This window comes from Ammodytes marinus (genome assembly GCF_949987685.1).
Source record: "Ammodytes marinus genome assembly, chromosome: 12".
NCBI lineage: Eukaryota > Metazoa > Chordata > Actinopteri > Uranoscopiformes > Ammodytidae > Ammodytes > Ammodytes marinus.
The window spans coordinates 1,855,777-1,878,704 of NC_137216.1; the positions used below are offsets into that span (position 1 = coordinate 1,855,777).

General features: G+C 43.0%; 1 protein-coding gene across 1 annotated transcript in view; it reads right to left on the reverse strand.

Annotated features, from left to right (window-relative positions):
• tmprss3a (transmembrane serine protease 3a) overlaps positions 1-22,928 on the reverse strand; it is a gene marked incomplete at both ends in the record, with an annotated part of 81,903 nt that overhangs the window by 15,913 nt on the left and 43,062 nt on the right. Inside the window, 4 exons of the mRNA XM_080037924.1 lie at positions 14,804-14,899; positions 16,735-16,904; positions 17,672-17,837; positions 19,370-19,416. Of these exons, the coding sequence (XP_079894050.1) occupies positions 14,804-14,899; positions 16,735-16,904; positions 17,672-17,837; positions 19,370-19,416 (479 nt within the window). The remainder of the gene's footprint in view (positions 1-14,803; positions 14,900-16,734; positions 16,905-17,671; positions 17,838-19,369; positions 19,417-22,928) is intronic.

Genomic DNA, 22,928 nt, shown 5'->3' on the forward strand with positions numbered 1-22,928 from the left:
AATTAACACATTTTAATTAATAAATGAAGGGCTAGGTTTCATTTCAACATTGGGGGGGACACATTAATAGCGGGGGTCTGGGCGTTGTCCCCCAGAAAAATTTGAGGTTCGAACACTTCACGAACATTTGTGTCTTCTGTATTTATTTATGGTGGACATGTTAAGGAAAAGACAACTAGCTCCCATTGACACAAATCTAATGGAATATAAATCAGTAAGGCACTGAGACATTCTGTATTGCATTCAAATATTTATTCTACTTTATTGTTCAAAACTTTCTGCACATTGAAAACGTATCACATTTTGGAGTGTTTTTTTGTAGGACTCACTACTCATGATGCAGCAGCAGTGTTAACTATTATGACACTATACATTGGAAATAAACAGGGTGGGCTATCAGCAGTCAACTAGGCAGATAGGCTAGTTCCATGGCTATCAGCAGCTAGCTAACGTTAGCTTGTTAGCTAAACTTTAGGCAAAAGAGTTAGAAACCAGATAATGTTAGCATTCATCCTTAGACACTTGACCTAATCTAATTCACCTTTAAAGTGAGAAAGTGCTTCGTATTGGGCTTAACAAGCTCACTATCTAACAACTTACATTGGGACCACTACACTGCCTGCTGCACTGCGGGAGGCTGACCAGCCGTCTGCAACGAGAGGCAGAGGCCAGCCGAACTTCGCAAGTTTAAGATACGGTCCACTGTAGGGGTGTTATTATTAATAATTGGGGAATGAATATAAACAATTAGGAGGGATATTAAAGTGTTTCGACCCCTGTACTGTTTTACTGTTACGGGGGACGCATCCCCTCTGTGCGTTTCAATAAAAAAAAAGAAAAAAAAAAAAAAGAAATATGATTTATTTTTTATAATAATTCATAATTCAATGCGGGCCGCCAGATATGTTTCCGCGGGCCGCACTTTGAGAACCACTGCTTTAAACGAAGGTAGCAGATGGTTGTTATACTGATGAGGAAAGCTTCTGGTAGCAGTGCTATCATGGTAAACCCCCCCTTACAGCATTGGTGTGTCTAAAAGCTTACATTACAGTAAATGTTACAGTAAATGTGCCAAAAAGCAGGTGCAGAGATCTTGCAAGAGCACAAAATTTCCGCTCGTGCGCCGTGCGCGCTCGCATCGTCTGTATCTCTGCTCACTATTATTTCCAGTAGCCCACCCTAATCTAACTGGCTAGAAACGACCCTGTGTACAGGTATGTGTTTATGTAGGAATAAGCGCATCATGCACATTGATACAAGTTCAGTATGAGTAAAGGGGGCCCAATGACTGGACCTTTTCAGGGGCCCAGTCATTTGTCTGGGCAGGCCTGCATACAGGTCAGACATGCTCAAACGGAAAAAAATCTCAGAGGATCTCAGGAATAGAGTTGTAAAAAAAGTTTGAGCTCCATCGGTCCACTGTGAGGCAAATCATCTACAAATGGAGAGCTTTTAGAGTGAAGAAGTAGACTTCCTTCTAAAATATCCACAAGCACCACAAGAAAAGTGATTTTTCAGTTATAAGCCAACCCAAACATTACATCTAGTGATTTGAAGACCTCTCTTGTAGCATCTGGAACAGATGTGCATGATTCCACAATAAGAAGAAAACTCAGTCAACATGGCTTTCAAGGGAGGGTTGCTGAATAAGCCTCTGCTCTCAAAAAAGAACAAAAGTGCTTGTCACAACCTTTCCAGAGAGCACCTGGAGATACCTGAAGAACTATTCTGTGGACAGATTAGTCCAAAATTGAACTGTTTGGTCATAACCAAAACCGCCCAGTTTGGGCAAAAACGCAACTCTGCCTACCACCAAGAGAACCTTCTCCCAAGTGAAGAATGGTGGTGGCAAATGGTCTGCAAATCTCTAGATGCTCCAGAAACTTTCACACAGCACTAATGAAAGGCTGCCAAACATTACTAAAATTGTCCTTTGAACCCTTTAAAGCGAATCTTAACTTTTCAAGCTTCAGAAATTGTAGTGTGTCCTTAAAGCTACTACGAGTAAGTCGGCACGTTGGCGACACCTTTGAACAAAAGCGGTAGTATTATTACGACGCCAGCTGTCGTGAAGCTGTTTTGTAGCTTGTGCAGGGAGTGCAGGATTCAAATAATCAGGAAGCAATATGGTGCGTGTCCGTGTGTTGAAAGTGTGAGGGCACCGGACTCTTTTCGGCTCCGTGAGTCTATGGGTGACACAGCATCAACTAATGCCAGTAAGTGCTAAACACACCTGATTGCAATGAGTTGATGCATTGTCACCTCTCACGGAGCTGAACGAGTCCCCGTGTCCTCACACAAAGCGAATGAACGAGAGATGGCAGTTAGTATGGATCATGATGAGGTAATGTGTTTATGTTGTAAATAATGACTATTTCCGATGAATAATGGTCATCTGATGATGCTGGTGAGGCAAAGTAAACTTTGTTTTAGTAGGCTACCGCTCATTCATTTAGGAGTAAACACTGCAGTCTAGTTTCGCTGCGTGAAATTGTGTATACGTTGCTTGGCAACGCCCTCCCGCCCGCCTATCTCTCCCTTTTAGCTTTGCTTCATTGCATTTTCTTTTTTGGTTCAGCCCCGTTATCAGTCATTATGACGACAAACAACTGTCTCAAACAAGGCTCCCGCTCCCCTTCCCTCACCAGGAGGGATAGGCTTCTCAATTCACGTTCCTGTGCCACACTGAAATCTGTGACCAATACGGATATGTGACCATAGAGCATGCACGCGTGAACCGAAAATCGGACTGGGTGTACGACCAGATCAAATGCAGCAATAAAAACTATATAAAAACGTCTTTCTTTGCACTGATGGTCTCGTTTGCTGTTAAAGGTAATTTATGATTATGAGAGGAAACATGAGGCTGTTTAAAAGATATTTAAATGTTACTCGTAGCCGCTTTAATCCAGTGCTTGAAGGAGGGTGGAGTAGCCTGCTTCCAATTAAGTAAAATTAATATTCTGGCTATAAGAGTGACAAAGGCAATACAGTTTGATTGTGCTCTAAGATGTACATTGAATAACAAAAACGGCTGTTAGAGGGTTTGGAGCTTTAGGTCTCTTAAGTATCTTGGATAGTGAATCAAAGATATTGTGCCCCTGAGCTCTGGGTCTGCTGGGAAGAGACTATCCATAGGTTGAGGTTCGGGGATTGTAGGGAACGCTCCTGTATTGTTACGTGCCCAGTCCCTAACCTGTAAATAACTAAAGAAATGTACATTCAGTAGATAACATTTAGTTTTGAGCTGTTCGAATGAAGCAACAGCACCTGTTATGTACATATCTTTAAATGAAATAATACCCTTCTTTTGCCAGGCCGAGAAATAGTCATTATGAAATGATCGATGATTAGACGCAATCGGGGCCCAGAGCGAGCCAGCCTGCCAACCAAAGTGTCCTCGCACTTGAGCCCATATACGTAAAGACTGATGTACTAAGGGGGCACTTGAAACATAGCTTGGAGTGAAAGGCATTGCAGAATACAATAAAGCAGGGAGGGACGATGGCAAGCAGGCAGTGGTCTGAACCCAGGCAGGAGTCTCATTGTCGATGTAGTTTTTAAGCCAATATGCCATAGCTCTTAGGTTGCTTGTCCAATAGTTTAATAGGAAATGTGGTAAAGCCAAACCACCCATTGATCTTGGCCTCTGCAAAAATTCCCTACGGATACGGAGTGGCTTCTTATTACAAATAAAGTCAGATATAATCTTATTTAGGTGCGAAAAGAAAGACTTGTTTGGAAAAGGTTGAGAAATTTGGGCAACATGTTCATTTTAATTAGATGAATTCTTCCTGTTAAGAGAGTGGAAGCATGGACCATTTACAGTTTTTCACAATTGTTTAAACACATTTATTGGAACATCAGACACACTGGCCCTCATTTATCAACCGTGCGTAGACCAAAAAAGTGGGTGAACGCACATTTCAACGCAAACCTCGGCATTCATCAATTTGGACGTGTCACGTGAGTGTAGGGTACGCTCAAATCCCACGCCAGCTCTCAGTATGCAAGTTTCTGAACAGCATGGACTTGCAGTGCCGGCTGTGCCGGGTAGCCGATGACTTTGTCGGACAATTGTTAGTAGATAATACTGATGCAGTGTTTGCTCAGACCGAGATGAACATATTAATCACTTAAAAATGTACAGTTTATGGTGTGCAACTGATTCAATAGTGCACACACAGGCCACTTTGGAGCGCTGCATGGGACTGCGTAAGGGCAGTTGGCTCTGTCTTGGAGCAGCTGGGGGGACTCTGCAGCAACGGGGCTGCATTCATTCATCGATTCTAAAATCTTAGCCTAAGTATTAAATATATAGGCTATGCAAGTAATACGCTGCTCTTTATGATAAAAATACGCTGCAAAACATTCAGCTTAACATTTTATTTATTTGACGCACTTTTGAGATTTTAGTTTCTCTTTTAATGTGTCATTGATTGCTAAAGCGAGCGATTTATTTACACCATTAACCGGCACGTTTCGGCTTGTTTTCACCGATCCGGGACCTCGGCAGTAATGGTCTAGGATCGGTGGTGGAGCAGGATGGTGGGCGCTCTCACAGCTGGTTGTTGCCTGGCCCTGTGGAGGCCGGTTTGTGCAGCTGATAGCTGACCACTCGTACCAAGCGCATCTGTCATACAGTAAAACGAAAAATTAGTTTTTAAAACCCTTTTGAGTAGTGCTATCTGAAAGGGCCAATACATCATAATCATTCAAATCTCTGCAGATGTGTATTTCTTTAATTTCTTTATATTATGCCCACACCTCCAGCTGGTGTTGCATTTCAGAGCAGCAACACACTTTTTTCACTGGTGATTTTTTTTTAGAAGTCAGACTACTTTTTCTTCACCTATGTAAAGCGACATAAAACTGTAAATGCTAGTTTATATCATTTGAGCGATAACACTGATGTAAACCTAAACTTCACTATCCTCAGCTGGAGATAACTGCTGCCTTCTGACGTTCTTTGATGCCGCTTTTAATGCTCCGAAATGAAACTTTTTTTTATTTGTTCTACTTTCGCTGTTATGCTGTCAATTTCTACTTCAGATAAGTTTCTCTTCTTTACCGTAATGCACATGTCTAGGGCTGGGCGATATGGACCAAATCTTATATCACGATATAGGTAATTTTATATCACGATATGGATATATATCACGATATAGTATTTTTCCTTAAAATTCAAAGGATTACAATAACCGTACTGAACTTTAATCACATTAGATTATTTAAATTTTTGCTTGGAACTTAAATTTCCATACAAAAGAGAAACTGGTGCAGAATACCACACCAGTCTGGCTTTAGTCAGTCAGCGCAAAATAAAAATGACAGCATCAACCAAAGAGCCTACATTTTCCAATTGATAGTAGCCTATATCAAAATAATGAAAGACTTGAATTTTCCTGCAGTATTTGCTCATCTTCATTTAAAAAAGCTGTCAACATTAACTAATGAGCAAATGTCTGGTAATACTTTAACTCCAGCTTCAACACAAATAATATTTTCAAGTTTGACATTTTAAAGTTACATAAAACCATTACAACAATAACAGCACGGGGGTGAAGGCTAAAGATGTCATTATTAGCCAGCTAGCTCACGAGAGCTAACCCATGTAGTTTGCGGCTTAAAACAAGCCAACTCTGCGTCACGGCAACAGCACGCTGAAGCAGCAAGCAAGTTTCCTTTGCCCAATGACATTTTTGACCGTTAAAACCAGCTGCTCTGCCACCGTGACACGGAGTTGGTTTGTTAACTTTAGTGACGGCGCACCGAAGCTAGACCATGAGCTAGACAGCTAGAGCAACAGATGAGGCTTCTTCTGTTGCGGGTAGAGAAGCTGTATTGCAGGCCAGAACTCGGCTGTAGAGCCCCTTTGTGGCGCGGCGGTGTAACTGCAGTGTAACTATAGGGACTCGGAGGGACAGCTGCCTCCCGCTCCATATATGCTCCCGCCACATTAACTTTTTTTCTCCGCGATATAAACGGTATGGCCAAATCTCTCCCGGTAGACACTTTCATATCGTCCACGATATGATATCGTCATATCGCCCAGCCCTACACATGTCCATGTCGTAAAACCTCTGGGCGAGGCCTCTAAACTGAGATAATATAGGGCCGTGATATTCAAATTACGATTGTTTTCAGCCGCCGCATTTATCAATGCTGATCTGGTGTACGCTGAGATTGGCGAAGTACGACAGTTTGATAAATCCCACGTGATATATCAAACTTGCGTGGAAACTGGTGCAGATCCTGGCGCAAATATCACCCTACGCCAGGATCTGCACCAGTTTCCACGCAAGTTTGATAAATGAGACCCAATGTGCATAATATGGAACTAATTTACCAACTGCTTAACCAATTCTGCTGAACTCCAAACACATTTCCTGCCTTAGAAATGGCATATTATATTCTCATTCCAAAACACAAATTTTTCACAACACTACACACAATTCTCTATATCTTGCACACTCTTCCTGAATTCTCTCTCATGGTATTCACACAGAACACACTGCCAATCACATTTCTAAACTCAAAAACTCAGAGATGAGCTCCTGTTTTCTGTGATTTACAGTAGACTGCACATTTCAAATACAGTTTTTGCCGAATACTGTAAACACTAAAAGTGACTGCTATGACCACAGCATCACAACCTCTAACTTTTGTAACTATGCCCTAAACCAAAGCACCAACCCTACAAACACGATATATGCTTTGCACTGTGTTTGAAATTCTCCAACACACTTCTTGAAAATTTTTTTAACTAATTGAATACCAATCAGTCTAAACCTTAGCACTACAAATAGACCCCAGGTGAGCTCAGCTCCTTTGAGACAGTAAGAGTCAGGGGAAGAGGAGGAGTGAGAGCGACAGGAGGACGAGGACAAAGAACGCAACAGACGGAGACACATACAACAGGAACACTATAGTGGACCATGTTATAGATCATGGCCTATCAATGAGGGAGCCTGGACAGAGAGTGCAGCCCAACCTGAGTCGCTCCATAATTAGGAGATTTAGACTGGATATCAGGTGATCATTTCCCTGTTGCTTCTCAAAGGATGACATTGAGTGTGATGTTGATGAGGCGATGTGGCCAGACACAAACGGAGGCGGTATCCATAAAAGGATTCATAATCCAACCACCCAATTCCTTACAACGCTGTTTTTTTACCATTGTTCCCTAATTTTACTGTAATTGTTTCTTAGTTCATCCTGACACACTGAATTGCTTGAACTGCAGTCACCTATTCATTGTGTTTGTTTGAAATGGCAAAATAAACTATTCTGCAACATGTGTGTAACCATTCGGCAAAAACCGTAAAGTATTTGTTGTTACTGTAGGTGAAAGTGTATGAACATGCAAAGGCATAATTCTACTGATAAAGCATTCATATAGTGGTTTGCATTTATACTATAGTGTTTTCCATTCTGCACACCAGTGTTCAATGAGTGCTAGAAATGTCTAGTCATATGATGTATGTGTTTCTCATTTGAAAAGAAAACACCATTTAGTGAAGAGTTAACACTGTTTTGAGGTTAAAGTGTGCTTTTGCAAGAGAAGTGAAGGATTTTGCATTTTGTGTTTGAGTTTTGAGATTTGTGTTAAGGCCAGGACACACCGGTCCGACTACCCGAAAATGGAGTCTGCCGATTCAGGCAGCTCCAGTCTGCCCGTCGTGGCAAAAAAAAAGTGCCAAGAACACACCGAGCCGACTACTGACTTTCCGTACGCTCTGTGCCTGCGGGGGACGTAATGTCTCCATAACAGCAGGCGGCGCTAATCTGTATTGTGGGCCAAAAAAATACGGAAACCAGAAATGATGGGACAGCTCTCTAGACCATAAACACAGATATACATACGTATTTATATTTATGGACCATAAAGAGCACCATTTTTAGCAGAGAGTGTTGAGCATGGTGTCGAGCAGTCAACAAGGGTTGATGCATGTGAGTACTCGCTGAACGAAACAAACAAACACATTAAAACAATGGCTAGCGATGCGATACTGTTGTCAGCTGTTTGTGCTATCCGCCTCACTTCCGGGCTTCACTGATTCACTAGCCCTCCACCCATAGACGGATTATGAGATAATGGGCCCCTGGGCACAAACTCTTAAAGGGCCCCCCATCCTCCCTATCCAGTCAGGTGCAATGACTTTTCCACACAGATACATGCAATTAATGGCAAAAACATATTATGGAAGTCAGTGTTTTCCACAGGATTTTGGGAAACTTTTGGAGGGACCCTGTACCTTGTTGGGGGGTCCGGTGGCATGCCCCCCCGGATTTTTTTTTACCTTTTTAAAGTAAAATGCATCAATCTGGTAGCCTGGAAATCCAGACCCTGATATCTTGAACGATAGAGGGTCTGGCCACGATCATTAGTAATTTCCAACTCAAGGGGCGGCTCCTACTCGTGCATTTCAAATGCCACTGCACGCAGTTGGATAGCACTACAACCAATCAGAGCGATGCACAAGGCGACGTAAGCCCCTTTCGTTTAGCGAACAGCTGTTAAACTGTTAAATTAAACGTTTGCCGTTGTCGGTCGGCAAAATAGAACATTCCACTTACTTGCTAATGAAAGATTTGAGTGCCGTCTTCCAAATCGTTAAGGGTCGAGGCCAAAGCAGTCTCAAACTCACACAACATATCCGCAGCCATATTTGATGTTTACTATCACGGCTTCGACGTCGCATGCACGTCACTGTCGTCATCCGGTTACGTCCTCCCCAGAGCACCATATAAAGGGCTCTGGCGCGCCCATATTAGATAGAACCAATTGAAACGTGAGCCCAGATTTCTGGTCTTCTTGATAAAGCTTCAACGGAGCGTGTCCAGACCAACACGCGCAGCAAATTTAATTTGCCAGCGCCTAGTGGCAGGTCTGGGAATGCCAGGCTATCAATCTGGTGCACTTTGAGAGGAAATTTGAGAGGCAATATCAAATCCTGAGATGCAGAAGGAACATTATTTTTCAGACTTTTCTTAAACAGGCAGAACTCTGCAAATGTAAAAACAGTACAGTAGATTGGTCTGCAGACCCATGTTCTATGATGGAGGGGCCCATTTCAACAGATAAGGAGTGGATAGCTACTTTTTATGAACAATTTAGAATTCACACATAGAAAGCTAATTTCTGTATGTGTGTGGGGGCCTTCAAGGCCCCTCATGGAGCCCCTTAGACTGCTGTTGTTTTTAACTTGCTTTTGTATTTCTCCCCTACTAGTTGAGGGGCCCATGATGATTTCTATCTTGTTAAATTTGAATATGTTTACATTTAGGCTATTCCTTTTTGGACCCTGTTATTGACATCAGTGACTGAGCTCTATGCAACATGAAAAGTAACAATCAGTATCTCTGCCTAAGGGCCCCCCTGTGCCTTTGGGCCCCTGGGCCTGTGCCCGGTGTGCCCGTGCAGTAATCCAGCCCTGCCTCCACCAATCAAATTGCTCCGACTGAAAGACTGCCCGACGCCGATTGAACCGGCTGAAAAGAAGCCCTACGACATCTATGACGACCAACGTCACCGAACACACCAAACAGATTTGTGTCCCCGCCCCCTCCAGACTCTCCGACGGCGATTATCGGGTCGGTTTGTCCTGGCCTTTAAGGGTTTTGAAAAAGTGAGGTATTCTATCAAGAAATGTGTTTAAGCAATTGTGAAAAACTGTAATAAGAATAGCAGCACCCCTAGATTTCACCTCAAAAATGGAATGATATAATTGCTCCACCCATCTTTTGCGCAGTCTGTTTTGGTCAGAGGTCCAGAGATGAGTTTCTGGGAGAAAAGCAATATTAACATCCAGACTTCTTAAATGGGACAATACCCTGTTACACTTAATAATATGATTAAGGCCCTTGGTGTTCCAACTAATACTGTATGTAATGTACTGTAATATTGTCAACCATTATTCCTTTGCCGCAAACAATCAACCATGCTCATCGGGGCGCTCTGGTGGCGTAGTGGATAGAGCGTGTACCATATTGGCTCCGGCCTTCGTTGCAGTGTCATCCCCCCTCTCTGTCTGTCTCCCCATTTCAACACTGTACTATCAAATAAAGCTTGAAAATGCCAAAAAAAATCATCTTTAAAAACAAACAAAAAAAACATGCTCATCAGAGGTTAGTAGGGTACTAAAGGATGTTGCAGCATTTTTAAAATGACACTGCCACACACACATTCAAGCTAAAAGAGTAAAGAAGTGTACAGACATAAAACACAAAGTTCCCCCCACCCACACCCTCCCAACCCAAAGAACAAATTACCCCTCCCCAAACGAGAGGTAAAACACCCTGGATATATTTAGTAATTTTCCATTTTGTTGCCATAGGCAGTTAACCATAGAAACACTAATCCTTTCACATACATTTTTGTTGTCGTAACTAATAAAATAAAATACATTACCCACTGAAAATGTTCAAATGCAATAGAAAAGAAAAACGGCCAGAACAGGGTAGAAAAAAAAATTAACGAGATAAGTTAACGAGTAGCTCTGTACATTTCTCTGACGATTTTGAAAACAGGGCCCGATTTTTCAAAACACTACACACAATTAGCCCACCAAACACTCAATTAGCAAAACACCTCAGACCCTTTGCAAAATGAAACACTCTTTTCAAAACTATACTCTATTTTATAAAAAAACATATTTTGTCACCATATGAAACACACACTTTTCATATAACTTAATTATGTCTGAACCAGTTACACATTGCTGTTGCTAACCTTAAACACTTTTAGTAATTCTACTTCTCAGTGATTTGAGTAATGTATAAAAAGTACACAGAGAAAGTGCAAATATACAATAAGTTCACCAAACACTTGACAAGACCAATGCTGCAGACTGAGGAAAATATCATTTATTTCTCTCCATACACCCAAATCAGTCAACATGGAAAATCACAACAAAACATGTATGCAGTAGTCTGCATAACGCTGTTATCCCAGCAAACAACAACACACATACAATACTGTATCCAGTACAGGTTACAAATTACAGATAATACTGTAAATACATTTAAAAAATCTGATAAAGGAAACAGAAAATACAATATAGAAAATACTAGACATTATCTCTTCGCCTAGCTGGATCTGTCCAGAGAATTTCATCCACATCCTTCCACCGCCACGCAGAGAAAAACTGGATAAGGAGAGTATGGTGGAAGGTATAGAACTGTGAACTGTGGACTGTGGATGGAGTTGAAACCAGTTCTGGCCCAGAGCGGCATGGTGGAATGACACATTGTCCCAGATGACAATGTATTGCGTCTGGTGCATTTGGTTTCCTGCTGTGACTATGTTTTGCAATCAGTCTAAAAATGTGAGTATGTGAGGTGTGTTGTAAGGGCTAATATTGGCATGACGGAGGAGGACCCCATCTCCTCTGTGGATTCAACCCCCTCACTCTCACTGTTATTCTGACTCCTTCCATTTTGGTTAAAGGCAGGTGAACTTACCTGCTGCATTTGTATAGTGCTTGAACCTGATTGGAGTGTCTACAATAAAGCAATCATGTGTTTGTGCATTTGGGGGTTGTGTTTACTGACTAGCTCATGTGTTTGGTAGTTTGACAGTCAGTGCTTTGGAATTGCAATGAGGTGACATCATGATTTACTTCTGTGTCTAATGTATGTAAGTGTGTTTAGTGTTTTGCAAATCACTGTGTGTATTGTTTTGCAAAAAGTGTGAGGCTGACTAACTTTGTGCTTATAGTGGTGCACATAGGGCCAATGGTTTGCTTCTTGAGTTTAAGGTTTTGATAATTGTGTAATACTTTGATTTTAGTGTTCGTGCGATCGTACGAAACTGTAAACATGGGTATGTTCTTTATCGGCAACATGTTCAAACTGAGGAAGGAAAACATTAAGGCCCCGTGTCCACCTAACGCCTTTTTCCAGCGTTAAATGCTGGCTGTGCGCTCGGGAGTGTGTCTACTGAGCATTTATTTCGGCCGCTTTTTTCAAGCGTTTTATGCGCTGGGAGAGAGAGCGTTGTGAGCGTCCCTCCATACACGGTACGTCCCATTATAAAATCTCCTTTCTTCCTTCCATCTCCATAGGAAAAACAAATATAGCACACAGTGCAGGGAGCCGCAGCGTCTATCTTTGTTTGTTTAAGTCTCCAAAGAGGGACGAATGCGTTTGGCAAGGAATGTTTCCACATCGGCGGGTGCCTTGAAGGAATGTGAAACTCCGTCATGGACAAGACGCAGCTCCGCTGGATGGTAGAGACCTTATGTGATCAGCCTCTCTGAGTTTGGCTTTGACGGGGTTAAACGCCGCTCTGCTCTCATGTCTGGGAATATATGCACCCTTGCCCCTCTGAATTTGAGCTCACCCTTGTTCCTGGAGCTTGGAGAATCTTTTCCTTATCCGCATAGTAGTGGAGCTGCACTATCATGGGTCTGTGACGGTCGCCAGATTTGGGTTTAGGAGCCAGAGGGATCTATGAGCGCGGTCCAGCACAAGGATCAGTTATCTCGTCGCCCAGAACGTCGGTGAAAAACGAAACCATGAATGCAGTCTGCTTTCCATTTTCAACACCCTCGGGTATTCCAATAATCTTCAGATTTTGACGGCGGCTTCTGTTCTCAAAGTCATCATTCCGATCTTTCAGTTTCCCCACCTCTTGTTTGAGATCCAGTATGGTTTTATCCAGCCCGGCAATGCTAGAATCATGTCAGTTGAGCGCGCCCTCGATATCCCATATAGTGGTGGCCGTCTCGGTCTGCGCTGAGCGCAGAGATGTCATCTCGGCTCAGAATTCTGTTTTTAGAGAGGCGATATCAGCTTTGGTGTCCTGCCGAAGGGCTTCTATGTCTTCTTTAATTTTAGCGTGGAGACTAGCCATCTCCTTCTTGATTATATCACCCAATTGTTGAAGAGAAATGCCCATCTCGGCTTTTATCAGCTGTAGGAGAGCGTTCTCCGTTGGTTGCTCTGCTTGGGGACTCGGTGGGGTTGATGGTTGGGTGGCAGCACTAGCATTAGCATTGTTCATGAGCGTTTGGGAGTGCAGGGCTAGCTAAACTTTGAACTGGATTCTTTTTTCTGACTTTTAGTCACCATTGTACGTACGGATAGTTTTCCAGTAGGAAAAATTGCCTCGCCATGCAGCCGGAATAATAAAAAGTTGTGGCTAATCAATGTATATCAATATGAAACACGGAGCGTGTTGGACTTGCGACTACTCCTGAAGAAATAAATCTTTACCACGTTGAGCCACATCAAGAGGTCAGCATTCTGACAAAAACCTCCATAAGGAGAATTCTTGACCAGAATTCACCACAAGATGCAACATTATTCAACAACTTAAGAACCGAAAGAACAGGTTACAAATAACCCCCAAAACATGCAGAGTTCTGGAACAAGCTCTTGTGGTGGGAAGAGGAGTGTGTAGAGTGAAGAGAGAAAGGGAACTGTTATCCTATACTCACCTTGTCTGTTAAAGATGGTAGAGGTAATGTTATGGTTAGAGGTAATTTAAAATGTGTTGTGTTACTTTAGTTACCCTTAAATGTGTAAAAGTGGTATGGTTGTAAATTCAGTATGGTTCACCCACTATTGCAGCTAATACCATTTAATTACAGCTGAAAATTTGCTGAAAGCACAAATTAATCATTATAGTTTCAATCCATTGTGGTGGACTTAAGGTGCGAACACACCAAACGCGTTGGGTGCGGTGGCGCGTTGAAAAATACTATTTTTGCATAGGGAACCATTGGTTTAGGCGCGATGATGCGTTGGCTGCGGTAAAGCGGCGCTTTGGGCGCGGTAGCCGCGTTACCAAAGCGTCACCGCACCATCGCACCACCGCGCGAGTTCAACATTTTTTAACTTTTAACGCTCCAACGCGTGACGTTTAGCCGCGTTGGCCAATCAGCGGTGAGCTTGACCCGACGTCACGGACATCGGCACGGTGGGAGCATGGGTGGGAGGACAACACAGAGGCTGAGAAACACCGAGTAGGAAATGCTGCTGGCTGGTGATATGAAGCCGCTCGGGGTTGGGTTAGAAGACGTGGGGAAAGTGAGCCAGGAGAATGGGCTTCCTGGTTAATTCAGTGAATATAGCGGCTGTGCTTTAGCCGATAAACCAAGTTAGCACCGGTCAGATAGCGTTAGTTAACTCACCCGGTTGTGTGCGGCCACCACCTCCATAATGAACCCAAACATAACGGCTAAGTCCGGGGAACTTTCACAACGAGTACAGCGAAGCACCGGTGTTTATGCCTATATCTACGCCAGCCACGGTCCCGTCACAGCCAGGTAGGGTAATGTAGGCTACTTGCCTTTATTTTCTACTGCCCTGTGCACAATGCTGCTGTAAATGTGTTTGGTATGGTGCTGCCTTGCTGTTTGTGTTCATTTCCGAGTGGCGTGAATCTGCAATGCTGTTTTAAGGCTATTTGTTCCGTTCAGTTGCTGTTTATTTGTCTTTTGGCACAATTGTTGGCCGTGTTGTTGTTGTTTTTGTGTGGACATGATCGCTGTTGTGTCGGGTCGGGTCTGATCGCAGCCATGGTTGATTAGGGGAATAAATATATCGGGGGGGGAGAGACTAGCTGCTGACACAAAATGACCAAGCGCCAGATCAGGTGCGTTGGGCGCTTTGGCCACCGCACCCAACGCGTTTGGTGTGTTTGCACCTTTACAACTAACAATGTGTCACCGACCAAATACTTATGGAGATGACTCTCTGTATCAGAGAACGCAGAACCAGAAATATGTCATAAGTCATGAAGGTATTACATTTCAAATATAGCTATGGATGTATGACTAGAAATCAGACTTACCTTCATCCTCAGTTGCTCCCCATCCAGAGATCCAGCATAATTTACCCTCCTCAAACTCCTCCCCATGGTTTGGTAGGCAGATGGGTTCCACAAAGCCTACAGAGGAGAAGTTGAATGAACTACATTTTCCAGACACACTGTTCCACCCAATCCTGTTTCTAAATAGTGGCTCCTGCAGTTTGGACTGAAGTGACAGCAGTCAACACAATGGCCCTCATTTATCAATCTTGCGTAGACCAGAAAAATGGGTGTACGTACATTTCCACGCAAATCTCGGCATTTATCAATATGGACGTGAGCGTAGGTTACGCTCAAATCCCACGCCAGCTCTCAGCTCGTGTACGCAAATTTGAAAACAGCTTGGACTCGCAGTGCAGGCTGTGCCGGGTAGCCGATGACTTTGTTGGACAATTATTAGAAGATAATACAAATGCAGTGCAAATAAGACCGAAATAAAGATATTAATCACTTAAAAATGAGCAGCTTATGGTATGCAACTGAGTAGGAGAGCTGATTCAATAGTGCGCACACCGGCCACTTAGGAGGGCTGCATGGGACTGCGTAAGGGCAGTTGTCTCCGTCTTGGAGCAGCTGGGGGGACACTGAGGCACGGGGGCTGCATTCATTCAAAATGTTAGCCTAAGTATTAAATATGTAGTAGGCCTACACTGCTCTTTATGATACAAAAAAATACACGGCACAACATTCAGCTTAACATTTTATTTATTTGACGCACTTTGTAGATGTTAGTTGCTCAATTAATGTGTCATTAATGCTAAAGCGAGCGATTTAGCACGTTGTTCCTATCTGCTGGTGGAGCAGGACGGTGGGCGCTCTCACAGCTGATCGTTGCCGGGTCGGCTTGTGCAGCTGACGGCCGGGCTGACCACTCGTGCCAAGCGCATGCTGTCATACAGTAAAACGCTAAATGTGTTATTTTTAGTTTTTAAAACCCTTTTGAATAGTGCTATCTAAAAGGGCCAATACATTCTAATCATTCAAATCTCTGCAGACCTGTATTTATTTTATGGGGACCATTATCGGACAGTTGGTGCGTCTTTTTCTCCTCCACCACTTATATTATGCCCGCAGCCCCGCACCCCCATTTGGTTGCATTTCAGAACAGCAACACGCTTTTTTTAGTGGCGATTTTGAGTCAACACCAACGCTGTTGACCGCAGCAGTTATTTCCTTCCTAACTGCTGCCTTCTGTCGTTCTTTGATGCTGCTTGTAGGCTAATGCTCCGAAATGAAACTCTTTTTTTTTCTACTTTCGCTGTTATTCTGTCAATTTCTACTTCAGGGAAGTGCCGTATTGCGCATATCCATGTCGTAAAACCTCTGGGCGAGGCCTCTAAACTGAGAACATATAGGGGCGTGACACGCTAGTTTTCATCCGCCGCATTTATCAATAATGGCCTGGCGTACGCTGAGATTGTCGAGATACGCCTGTTTGATAAATCCCACGCGATACCTGGCGTAGGGAGGTATTTGCGCCAGAATCTGCACCAGTTTCCACGCAAAATTGATAAATGAGGGCCACTAACTCTGAAAAGTGACAAAAAGGACTAATGGGTGAGCGCTGGGATTTACACCGCAGACTACTGAAAAATTAAACAATGTCAAGTATTGTCTCAAATTTTTTTTAAATACCTACAGAGTTTTCATCTTCTCAGCAGCCTGTCCAGTTTTTTTAATTTAACACAGGGCCATTTTGGATCTGAATGACACTGACAAACATGATCAGTGGAACTATTTGATATGTCTATTGAGCAGCTTCACCGGAGCAGGGTGAGGTTATTGGCGCCTCAAATCTTACCATCTAAGAAATACTCCATTGACAATGTGGCCCTTCCTAACCTGATGTTCTGGACAGCTTTAAGCTGAGAATGAATGTATAACCAAGCAGGAAGACAAAAAGACAGCATTACCCCTGAAATCCAGTGAGGTGGCCAGCTTGATCAGAGCGATGTCATAGTCCAGTCCTTTGGGCCTGTAGCGAGCGTGGTAAATGATCTGCTCCACAGCCAGAGACTGAGCCCCATGGAGCGGCTGCTCCGTCACACCCACATGCACCGCCCACATGGACGGCTCAGAAAACCTGCAGACACACAGCAGTGGAGCAGATATATTCAGTGAGAGACACAGTGAGATTTATTTGTGTGGGATTTTCCATGCTTTATTGATAGGGCAGAGAGACAGAGATGAAATGGGTCAGAGAGCGGAATGACATGCAGAGAATGACCTGGGCTGGATTCTAACCCGTCTGCTGTGAAGAGGACTGAGTGTCTATGGGGGTGGCTCTAACCACTACACCACAAACAGCCCTAAAAATACATAGAAAACATACAAAGACATTCTCTTCAGCTCTAAGTACTGTGTCCCCACTGAAGCTCCTAATGAAGCTTGCCTGCTGTGAGTACACAGTTATGACAGAAAGTGACTCAGAGTTCCTCTCTTTTCAAGTCTGACAATCAGAAAACACTGTGTAAAGACATTTTAGTAAGGAAATGATTAGGAGGGAAACTAATAAAATACCCACTAATAAGTCCCTTCACATTTTGTGATTTTGATGGAGAAGACTTTAATTAGTAACTATACAGAAACTAAATAGCAATTTGCCTTAAGATCAAATATTTTTTTTATTTATAGCTCCATGATCTCAAATAGCCATTTGCCTTAGTGGGCTTTACAGTCCGTGCACAATATTACACCCTCTGCCCTTATACCGTAAGCTCGACTGAGGAAAACTCCAAGCAAAAAAACTTTACCGGGGAAAACAATGTAAAAACCTTATAGCATTACTCTTCTGGATGCTTGCACATTTGAACATCTGTGATGTTGTTTGGGCTGGCATGTGTGACTCACCCATACACACAGTGTGCTGCAGTGAGGATCCAGCGCGACGTTATGATGGAGCCTCCACACAGGTGTTCACTGCTGAAGTGGAGGCTGACCTGCCAGGGGAACTGCCCAGGCTGGGAGAGGTTTCCACCCACGATACGAGTGTTGTACTGAGGCCTGGAGCCACACGCTGAGAACAGCATGGAAGGTCAGAGGTCAGCTGATGCCCCTTCACATACACTGAGTGAACATGTGCTGATACTGGCCTTCATTGAAGAGCAGTCTTGTGTTCCTAGGCTTATCCTACCACTGAAATATGTCTTCCAGAGCTGCTATGTTCAGAGGCTTTTACCGTAGTTGGCAACATGCCTGTTTACAGAGCCTACGCTGTGTATTAGCGCTGGACTTTTTATAGAGTACACACAGTATGCACAGGTAGCACATTGTGAGGAGATATTCCCTGATTTTCACAAGAAGTGATTTTGAAAACAATCTTTATCCAGAATTGCTCACTGCACCTATAATTTGAATGGCTGCTCATCGAAATGATGCACAGGCAAAGGAGAAGATCCATCTAAGTCTGTTATAGTTTCTGAAAAAGTGTTCAACAATCTGCTGCACGTCGATTTATTTGAAATAGACACTTGATTTTATTTTCAGAAGTTAATATGAAACTGTGAAACACACAAACAGGTTTCCTTCCACAGCTTTATGATCTGATTCAAATAGCTGGATGGAAACGACAACTTTAAACATTATCAATAAAAGAATGATGAAAATGCATTTGTGGAATTAATAAGGATGTCGTGACTATCTTATGAGAGATCAGCTCCTTGGTCTGATAACACTGCACACCAATTCTAAACTTAAACAGGCTGGAATGAAGCAGCTATGGATGTGTGTAAAGGATCTGGCCCTGTCCTCATATTGCTTTGCGAGCACGTGGGCTCAAATCATTTGCCCCACAGCAGTGAGGTCTTGACAGCCAAGATCTTTCTTCCTGTTTCCCCTGACACAGGAACCTTGTGTTCAGAGAGAGCCAGCACATGGGAATGAATCTAATTTGTATTCTGTTTGTTGCACATTTCTCAATTCCTGTCAAAATGGAATGATTGAGAGATGAGCGTGCTCAGCTGAAATGATCACAAGCAGCTGATGATGTGATAACTCACAACACAAGCTCTGATGACACTTTGGTGACATCCCCAGGGCTTTTCTCAGATTTGACAAAGCTTTGTTTTGACAGGATTAGTGCTTCTCATGACCAGTGACCTGTTCTTCATGTGTTAAACTGGTGGCATGCCTCTTTAAAGCCTGTACCAATGATCAGCCGTATCAGTATTACACCTCACAAAGCCATACTGGCTGAACCCTGGTGCAGAGTGACAACAACACATAAAAGCCACACAGACACATGCACACACACCAGTTCCATGTCAGCATTTTACTTCGTCCAAACCCTTGCTGTTATCTTTCTACATTGAAACAATGTTTGCCATGGACATCATGAAAGCAGCTGTGACTGATTCTGATTAGGGTGATGAATACAGACTTCTCTTAGCAGGCAAAAGTATCAACACAGACAAACACACACAGAAGAAACACACATTATACATTTGCATGCCTGCAACAACACATGCAATTTGGAGCATGCTCTCCTTGCTCCAGCCTAAAACTTCATAGACCAAAGAGTCATGACATCATCTAGTCTGCAGTTCTCACCCAGACATTTCAGAGTGGTCACCTTCCCTGAGCTGCACTGAGTCTTACTGTGGTGAAACATAAAAGGAGATGGCAGTGTGATATTAATGTCCAGTGATCATCTGGAAACATAGCAGAGAACTCAGAAGCTCTACCCCTTTCCCACCAAGGGGAACCAGATGCCAGTTCCGGGCTGGTGCTGGGGCCGGTTCGCAACTGGTTACACACTGGAACCAGTTACAAACCGGCTTGTTTCCCACCGGCCAGAGCCGGCAAGAGAGCCACGGCATGACATCTGTGTACGTCGCCCGACGTCGCTGCTCTCCTGGCTGACGCTTAAGCTAGAGCTAGCTCTAGATTAAAACACAACAACATCGTGGATGCGTTTTTATTTTTCTTAATTTAAGTGTTGCCTCTCGCTTTGCTTTGTAAACTAAACACAACCCATCCAGCGTTTTTTCGCTGGTCGATTTGATTGCTACGTTCTGTATTTATGTTATGTTTACATTTGAAGTGTTTTTAAATATGGCGGGCATGAGGTTTTAGTTGGTCTAGTGGATATCTCTCCCCCGGCCCCTGACATAAGCGGTTCACAGTTCCAGACCAGCTCTAAACTGGAGTTGCTCTGAAACCAGTTTTCAGGCCAGTAACCGGCTCTCTGGTGGTGAGAAACCAAAGAACTGGTTCAAACTGAGCACCAGCTCTGAACCAGCCCCGATTCTGCGTCGGTGTGAATGGGGTTTTTGAGAGGCCCTTTAACACAGGTGCAGCTGTTAACATGCAGACAAGCATTCACCAAACCAATCAGTTAGTCCTCATCCTTGAAGCCTGGCCCTCTATCCCTCTTAACACTTTGTCATCATAACAATCACATTTAGACCATTCACAAAAAAAATATGTTTCAGGTTTTTAAACCTGAAACAATTTTTTGAGTGTGTAAAGCAATGTTGTCACCACTGGTCCTTGTTAAAGTAATTTCCTCCTGGTAATCAGAACAGATCATATTCACTAATAAAATATGCAAATAGATGGACACCAAGGACTTAAACAGGGTTCAAACAACTATAACAATGTACAGTCAAAACCGAAATTATTCATACCCCTGGCAAATTTTGACTTTGAATAATTTTGGACATGCCAATTTTTGTTCAAATGTAAATTAAAGCTGAAAAATATTTTTTTCCCCACAATGATGCCTCTTGTAAATTGTCTCATTATCTTTTGGGAGAAGCCTGTGTCATTTCCAATCAAGAAAAGGCTTGCTGGTTTCATAAAAGTAACTTTAAGTCAAAATTTGCCAGGGGTATGAATCATTTCGCTTTTGACTTAAAGCCACTACGAGTAACATGGCACGTTGGCGTCCCCTTTGGACAAAAGCGGTAGTATTTTTACAACGCCCGCTGTCGCAAAGATGTTTTCTAGCTTGTGCCAGGCTTGCAAGTGTGAACTGAGAAGGGCGCAATATAGTGCATGTCCGTGTGTTGAAAGTGTGAGGACTCTTTTCGGCTCTGTGAGAGTGGTTTTGACACTGCATCAACTAATGCCAGTCAGTGCTACACACACCTGATTGCAATGAGTTGATGCAGCAGCGTCACCTAACTACTCTCTCTCACAGAGCTGAAAGATTACGTGTCCTCACAGAAAGCGAATGAACGAGAGACCGCAGTTAGTAAATAAATAATACTAATTTAAGTAAATAATGACTATTTCAGATAATGGTTATCTGATGATGGTGAAGCAAAGCAAGCTTTGTGTTAGTACCAACCGCTCATTCATTTAGGAGTAAACACTGCAGTCTAGTTTCGCTCTTGTGAAATTGTATACACGTTGCTTGGCAATGCCCTCGTCCCGCCCGTAGCCACTCTCCCTTTTAGCTTTTCTTCATTGCATTATTTTTTTTCTTTGATGGTTCAGCCCCGTTATCAGTCATTATGACGACAAATAACTGTCTCAAACAAGGCTCCCGCTCCCCTTCCCTCACCTGGAGGGATAGGCTTCTCAAATCACGTTGCTGCGCCACACTGAAATCTGCGACCAATACGGATATGTGACCATAGAGCAGGGGTATTCAACTAAAATTCAAATAGGTCCAGTTAGAGAAAATGTCCTCAAGCAAAGGTCCGGAACATCATAATGTCTAACTTGCGTTATGATTCAGTGTGATATATAGTGAAGTAGCCTAGTAGTTGTATCAACGTCTGCATGTAATTAACAACTGACTGTCAGATCAATATAGAAAGAACAATTCAAAAACATTTCAACAATATTTATTCTCACTTTTAAATAATTATAGATATATAATACTGAAGATATATGTATTATTTAAGTGACTCAACTGAAACTAATCTCTTCATAGAGAAGGGCTGCATTTAAAAATAAAATTGTGAAAATAAATATAACTAGAACTGCAAGCAGTTTTTACCGGGGGCCAAGCCTCCGACGCGACTCGTCGTCAAGCGCCGCGCCTGCCGCTCACTTCGCGGAATCCGTGGATGTAAAGTTTTTGACCGTGGGATGTTCGGTGCGGGAGTTGTATAGGTATCGCTGTTTACGGATGAATTTGGCGAAACTGCCATGGTGGAACGATGCAGCTCAATTCACAGAACAAGTGCATGTCAAGTTTTTTAATGTGCGATGTGTGGTTGGCGAGTTATGAGCAAAAGTAGATTGTCAGCCTTGACAAAATGGCCGCCGGAGCTAATTGCACAATGTAATGTCAATGGACATGCTAACATTCCCGCCTTTTTTCTTTGACGGAAAAAAAAAAATCTAATTTTATTAAAAAGTCCCTTAAACATTACTATTTCTTGGCCATATTTTTTCTATAGACTCGTGTTTGCCCCTTGATGTTTTACCGTGAGTTTTAAGAAAATTCCTCTGGCCAATTAGGAGATATAAAATTTCCTAATTTATGGCGCCCCCTTATGGCGAAAATGTCCAATTTTTTTATTGAACGCAATTAAGGGTAGCCCCAACATATGTCTAAAATTTGGAATTGATCCGACTTATGATTTTGGATTTATGAATTTTTTCGTAAAACGTAGCTAATCAACAAATATTTCAAACGCTACCGTTTCGTTATCGATGGTCGTACCAAAATTCTTTTACATAACTTTTTACCGTGTGGGTCGGTAGATGTTCTGTGCAAACTTTGGTGTCAATTGTCCAAAAATTGTGGGAGGAGTAGCGAAAAGTCAGTTTTGCAGTTTTCGCGATTTTGCGAAAAATCTATAATATCGCAAATGGGCGTGGCCTATTCCAAATGATGCAGCTGACTCCAGTGCATCTGTGGATATAAAGTTTTTGACTGTGGGAGGTTCGGTGTGGGAGTTATGACCCCAAACGCGTTTTCCTTTGTTATAGCGCCACCTAGTGGCCGGCATGTCTGAATTTTGTTGTATGCCGACACGGCCCGGACCTGGATCTAGTCATGCAATTGGCATGTCTGCACCCTTTACGGTTTGGGCTGTGGACACAGTTTTAGGTGACTACAAATAATAATAATAACTAGAACTGCAAGCAGTTTTTACCGGGGGCCAAGCCTCCGACGCGACTCGTCGTCAACCGCTGCGCCGGCCGC